At 29.6% G+C, this 6968-nt stretch overlaps 1 protein-coding gene across 2 annotated transcripts; it reads right to left on the bottom strand.

The window, feature by feature from the left end:
- Positions 848–3115, bottom strand: LOC104757622 (protein LOL1). Of its 2 annotated transcripts, XM_010480374.2 has the most exons (6): positions 2880–3115; positions 2418–2675; positions 2060–2182; positions 1859–1972; positions 1300–1409; positions 848–1180 (listed from the first exon to the last, which is right to left on the bottom strand). In XM_010480374.2, the coding sequence occupies exons 2-6, from the start codon at positions 2494–2496 to the stop codon at positions 1142–1144; spliced, it is 465 nt and encodes a 154-aa protein (XP_010478676.1). In that variant the 5' UTR covers positions 2497–2675; positions 2880–3115; the 3' UTR covers positions 848–1141. The 2 variants fall into 2 exon arrangements, with proteins under 2 accessions (XP_010478676.1, XP_010478675.1); XM_010480373.2 differs by having other exon boundaries at positions 2418–3115.

Below are 6968 nucleotides of genomic sequence, written 5' to 3'. Positions count from 1 at the left end.
GACACACTGACATGAAATGTCAAATATGTATCCATTGATAGATTTGGCTGCCGAAATTCTTGAATTTTATTTTTACACTTATCCCTTAAGAACTGTTATAGCAATCTATTTTTGGTTAATACAGAATTAATTGACTAGTCAAAGATAGCATTAAATTATAAAAGGAAATCAAGAGATATATATATATATATATCTAAAAAAATCACATGGACGGATCTTCTTCTTCTACATAGAGCATCAACAGACAAGAAAACGAAAATTTTATCTTATCCTTATTTCAGATCGCCGAGCAAAAATGTTCATAAATATCCAATTTTATAAATCTTGCCGTGATCAAGAGAAACGAAAAGACATTCGAAAGACACTTAAGACTAACCAAAGATCAAATCGTAAGTGAACCCGTGAGTGAGTGAAGTCCACCCCAATTATCCATAGACAGATTAGCGTAGACTGACTCGGACTTTATTTAGTCATTATCGAGGGACAAAGCCTTTTTTGACTTTGTTTTATTTATTACATCTCCGTCCGTCCTACTGTTTTGTCGTTCAATTTTTATATTTTTTTAGTACGAACCGTAACAACTTCTTGTTATATATAGTATTCAACAACAACAACAAAAAAACAAATCATAAGTTTTTTGAACTGATATACACCACAAATCTTCTTGATTTTATGTTATATTTTTGCATTAACACGTATGTTAAATAATGTTCACTTTTAAATTTCTAATTTTTATTGGTAAGTTTATTTCAAAATCTATGGAGTAATTTGTAACCGACATCTTTTGTGCTTGAACAGAAAATAAAATAAAATGTATGCATGGTATTAATTAGCATTTAAGAATCTATTTTCTTCACCATAAAAGTTTAGCTTTTTGATTTATGAACCACTCTTACAAACTGGTGAGAAAAGAAAACCAACTAAAACAAAACAAAGAAACTGAAGAGAGATAGATAGATAGATAGATAGCCCTATACAAACGGACAAAGAGGCCATAGTCAGAAATTTCGACTGATACATATTATTTTAATTTACTTCTGATTTCAAACTCATAAAACATCACACCGCCGGATTCTTGATCGAAGAGAGATGGATAAACTGATTTGATTCTTGCTCTATACTGATAGGTTTGGTCCAAGTTTTAACTGTTAAATTTCGCATCACTCGTGCTCGCTGAAGCCTACAAGCATTATCAAAACAATAGCAACCAAAAACAAAAAACATTATATAACGAAGCATTATCATGTAAAAAAAGAAGATAATTTGTTTTCTTTTTTTTGGGATAACGAGAGAACTAACCCCAACGGATGTAACAAAGTTACAAACGGCACATTTCACAGATCTTGCTCCATATTGATACATCAGTAACATCCTGCAGTTTCCACAGTTCACGTGTGCCACTTGATTCGCTGAACACACACATGCAAGACATTTAGAGTTAAAACTTAGAACATTTTTCATAAGAAACCGAAACCGAAACTAACCTAGACCCACATATAAACAAAAGTAGTTTTATTGTTTTATCATAAAAACCAAAAACCAAAACTAAATATTTAATTTTAAAAAAGTTTTGAATAAAAACAACTAATAAATTAACCAAGACACACAATATAATATTAAATATTTTGTCCTAGTGTCGGTTATAATCTTAACTTAAACCCGTATAATACACATATTGTTGATAAAACGACGACATCTAATAAAAATAACTCGTAAAACTAGTTTTAAAAAGGTTTTTGTTTCTTGTATTCCCTAAACAACAAACCAACAAAAAAAATAAAAAACAATCAACAAAAAAATAAAATAAAAACTGATTAAACACCAAATATAAAGACCAATATGCATGTATTTATATAACCTTCGAGGGCAAGATTAACAGTGTGACAACAAGAACACTGAACACTTGTAGCTCCACGAATGTACATAAGAAGTGTATGACAACCTGCACACACCAACTGTGCCATCTCCGTTCCTACATTGCCCCAATCAGTTATTACAAAAAGAAAACTCGAATATCTCTTTTAACCAAACTTTTTTTTATGATCTGACCAATAATTACCCGGCGGAGGAACGGCAGTGACGGCGTTACAGACGGCACAACAGACAGAGGATGCTCCGGCGGGGTACATCAGAAGGTTTCTGCAACCTGAACACACTAACTGGCTCTGCCCACTTGTACTACCTACAAATCTCAAATCGTTTATGTCCTCTTTTGGCCAAAATAAATAAATAAATAAATTAATGGAGTTATGAACACATGTGGAATAAATAAATGGGTTTCTGGGAAAATAATTGATCAATAGGGGTGGGAACACAAAAAATTGGAAATTTGAACAAAAAAAAAAATCAAACTTTATTAAAAAATTGTTAAAGAAACTGAAAACAGAGGATCTTTTCATATAATAAAAATATTTTACCATTTGCCGGCGGAGGAGTGTACGACGGCGCCATCGCCGGAGCTGGAGGTGTTGGATATGGTGCAAGGGGGACTGGCATTATTATTAACTCCAAGAATGATGATTGCAAAAAAAAATTTTGATAAATCTTTTCTCTCTATATATATTATATAATAATGGATTCTCTCTTTGTTGATGTTTTTAGTGACTTAGAAGAAGAAGACACATCTCATCTTATTATGTTCTTCACTTCTTCTCCCAATTCCTCACTTTCATCATCTAAAAACAAAGCACATAGAAACAATGATAACAAAGTATGAAAATTATATCTAACAATTAAGAGAAACAAATCTGTAGTTATTTTCAAAGGAAAATAAATCTTAGCTATTATGAAAAAAAAAATGAAGATAAGTCTTCACTATTTATAAAAGGAAAGGAAAAACAATTCAATGCTTGAAACTTAAGAAACATGTGAAGGACTACTTTTTTGGGGTTGGTCACACCATCGCCATGAAGCTCTTTGACTAGAGAGAGTGTGAAATTCTCGTTTTTTATGTTTTTGCAGTTACATAACGTTTGGTTGTGTATGTTTTTTTGTATGTATATGTGTAATGATGTATTGGGGAGTTACGGGAAAAAGGAATGTGAACTGCGGAAACTTTGAAGTTTGTGTATTATTATGATGTGAGAAGAGGAGTGGGGCAAACACACACCCTCTCTTGCAACTTGCCTTTATCAATTTAGATAGAGTATATAAATGAAAACATAAAACTTTCTATTAAAAAAAACAAAAGAAGAGAAAAAGAAAATAAAATTGTGAATATGAACTTATAGTAAAGAGGCAACTTTTTTGAGAAAATGGGAATTTTCTTGTAAAATTCTAACTTTTTTTTATAAATAAACAATTTGGAACTCAAAAATATATAAAAAATAATCGGTTGGAGTTTATAGTCTAATAATTTGAGCATGAAAGTTTAATTTCCATCTTTCCGCAAAAATTGAGATACAGCCATGTCCGTTAGTAAAATATTATAAATATATAAATATGTTCGTTAATGATTAGATTAATATATCAAAATTTCGATCGATCGTTGACAAAACTTTAAGTGCATAAGTTAATCTTTCACTTTTCCGCAAAAGTTAGAGAAAATTCACATGTCTGTTGACAACATATATAACGTAAATTCCGATCGATAGTTGGCAAAAAGCTAAGCACGAAAGTTAAACTTCCATCTTTCCGCAAAAATTGGACATAAACATATCTGTTTGTAATATATTTTCATTAACGATTAATTTCATACAGTAAAATTTCTATAAATTAATAATCACTATAAATTAATAAATTATTTTAATCTTGAGTTGAAACAGTGTAAAAAATGGCATAATTCGATAAAATAATAAGAAAATAATTTTTTAGGAAATTCTATGTAAACATATAGTCCCATCAGTATCATAAATTAATAATTATATAAACTGATATATATATATATATATATATATATTTATATATCTAAGAAAATGTAGTATAATATAATTTTAATAGTGTTGTTTGTTTACTTTTGAATATTTATTCTTGATGAAACTCATCTGCAACATATGTAAAGAACTATAAACAATGTAAAATATAAAAGCATAAAAAACTATAAATAAAGAAAATTCTAAAGAAATATGAATTAGAACAAAAAAACTTATAGTTTAAAATAAAAATTTTTGAAAATATGATTAGAAAATCTATTTATAATTTAATATTTTATTAATTTATCGAGAAATTAAAACTTTTGTAAATTAATAAAATTTCAAGATCCTAACATTATTAATTTGTAGAAGTTTTACTGTATACATCAACTTCATCAATTGTTGACAAAAAACTAAGTGTGCAAGTTATAATCTTTCACTTCTCCGCAAAAATTGGAAAAATATACATGTCCGTTGGAAACATATATAACGTAAACTTCAATCGAATTCAATATTTTTCACTATCAAATTCAATATATTTTCACTGTCAAATTCAATACATTTTTAACTTTTTTGCATAACAAAAAAAAATAGGTATGGTAAAAAATATGCAATTGATCCAAATTACTACGGGCCAGGCTAGGCAACAAATAAAATAAAACTTACCATGGGCCATGCACACAGGAAATTCAGTTACCCAATCAGTGGAAACTTAGTTTTTCTCTCACTTTTGTTTTACCAAACCTACAATTTATTGTTTGGCAGTTCATTCAATTCAATCTACAATTATTATTCTATAGGCTAAATCTTAAAAGTGAACTTTTATATGAAAATGCAGTGGGTAAGGGTAACAATAAGTGTGATTATTTGGTTGGATATCATATCAAGTTTTGGTTTGCCAATGTTTGTTTACTTATTCGATGGGGCCAATTTCTCTTATATATGTTTATGCTTCTTTTTTCTAAAAACCCATTTTTTTATATTCTTCTTTTATTTTTGAACCAAAAAAAATATATATATATTCTTCTTTTATTATCTTGTTATGTCAAGTACACTTCACATGTGACATGGTGTGAGTCACGATCTCCATCGTAAAAACTTCTTTCGTTTTGTTATGGAATGTATATAAGATTGTAATAATGATGATTTCTATTCTAACTGGTTAAGTAACGAAGGTGCAATAGAAAATAGAATCAAAAATCAAAAGAAAGGCAGAGTTCATAACTTTTTTTTAGGGGGTAAATCATGTAAATATCATTAAGGAATAACATGTCGAGATTTTACAAAAGTTATAGACCGATACTGTACTTTACTATCTTGCCATAAAATAAATTAAAAACAAGGAAGCATAATCATTATGACCAGTTGGATCAAGTTTGTGAATCTTCGTCGGGTCCTTCTAGCTGTTTTTAGTTCGTAATTAACCTAAAAAAAAGAATTGTCCACAATCAGTTTGGTGATCAAGTTGATAGGTTAGCTAGATTCGTAGGAGAAACTTCTCTACCAATGGCATCGGTCATAGAACTTTGCAAAATATGTATATGGGTTTACATTTTTTTGTAAACCCAAGCTATATACAAAAATATGACAAATCTTTTGGATCAACCATTAACTTTAGAAAAGAAAGAAAATATGAAAGTTTGAAGAATGTTGTGAATATTAAAAGGAAACACTCTTCCGTTCAATACCATTATATATATGAAAACAAATGCTCTTATTCAAAAAGGAGGCAATATATATCAAATGGGTGTGTAGATATATGTGACAAAATGGTCGATTTTATGGGTTGGAACAAGAGATTTTGAGGTCACAGTGGAAAATCCAAACATCTTGTCCAAAGAAATTGTAAAAGACACTTCAACAGAAGATGCCATTTCCAGAAGCAAGCATACATAGTATAATATTTATCAATATCCCATTCCATCATGACCACCAAGCCAATGCATGTATGTATGCACCTATGTATATGTGTGTGGTATTTGGAGGAATGGGAGGAGAGAAAGAATAAAAGGACAAAGGAAAGAGTTAGATTAGAACATTTTGGACATTGACGTCTCTAAGAGACGCTTGGATAGCCATCAAAGTGCGGCTATGGAGTTGTCCACGTCTTACTCCAAACTGTGATGGCTCAGCTTAAGAAGATGCATACAAAAGCCTTTTTTGTTTTCATTCGTCTTTTTATATAAAGATGAGAATGTGGTAAATTCTATAAAATGTAACACAATCATATAGAATAATCACAAAAGGGAAGAAACCCACTATATATACCAATTCCGAACTCCTACCTACAAAATAAAACATATGCTAATTTAACGAAAACGAACAAAATCTATAAAAATAAATCATCCAAACGAACAACATCATCAAATTACGAAAAAAAAAAAAACAAAATGATTTACTAAAAAAAATTCGTAGAAAATATATTTTACTTTTAACCTACGAAATTTTGACGAAAACTTGAATTAGTAGGAAGTTATTATAATCAAGAAATCCCAACACCATGAAGCTGTCATATATATACGATCCCATTTCTTGTCAAACCTAATTTTCAAAACATCTATTCCATTCTATAAATTAGGGGTTTTTATAGATAAGCATCAAAGGGACACGTACAAGACATGTAATAATAATAGAAGACTAAAAACTGAACCTAACCTCAATGAATCTTTGAATCCAAACCAAAAGGAGATTTGCTTTCTAACCAGTTGGTTTTATGATCATATGAATTTGTTCTAATCGGCCGTGTTTGAAACCGATTTTTTTTTTTTTTTGTAACGGTACTAAACAAAATAATGACCATATATAATGTATACATTTTAAAATTATTAATACAATATAACATGCCTAATATATATTAGCAAAGTCATTATATTTGTATATTATATAAGTTTTTTCTAACAAAATGACGAACCAAATCAAAACCAAAATCAAACTAAACCAAACCAAAATTGCAAAAACATTTACTACTTGTTTTCACTTTCTTAATAACCGAAACCAAACAAATTGACCGGATCTCTCTCCACCCATGCGACTATCTTATCAAAAAGACCAAAAAAAAGTCCGTATCATGTAAATGGGCCCAAAGCCCATAAATATATTCTCTGGTGCCGCCAGAAA

The sequence above is a fragment of the Camelina sativa genome, chromosome 17, assembly GCF_000633955.1.
Source record: "Camelina sativa cultivar DH55 chromosome 17, Cs, whole genome shotgun sequence".
NCBI lineage: Eukaryota > Viridiplantae > Streptophyta > Magnoliopsida > Brassicales > Brassicaceae > Camelina > Camelina sativa.
This window is presented reverse-complemented; position numbering and strand designations above follow the sequence as displayed.

Excerpts from the sequence above, each read along its gene's own strand:
- LOC104757622 (XM_010480373.2), bottom strand. The coding sequence starts at position 2,496 with ATGCCAGTCCCCCTTGCACCATATCCAACACCTCCAGCTCCGGCGATG. Across the intron at positions 2,183-2,417 it reads CACTCCTCCGCCGGCAAATG|GTAGTACAAGTGGGCAGAGC; the intron begins GTAAAATATTTT and ends TGAGATTTGTAG. Across the intron at positions 1,181-1,299 it reads ACTTTGTTACATCCGTTGGG|GCTTCAGCGAGCACGAGTGA; the intron begins GTTAGTTCTCTC and ends TAATGCTTGTAG.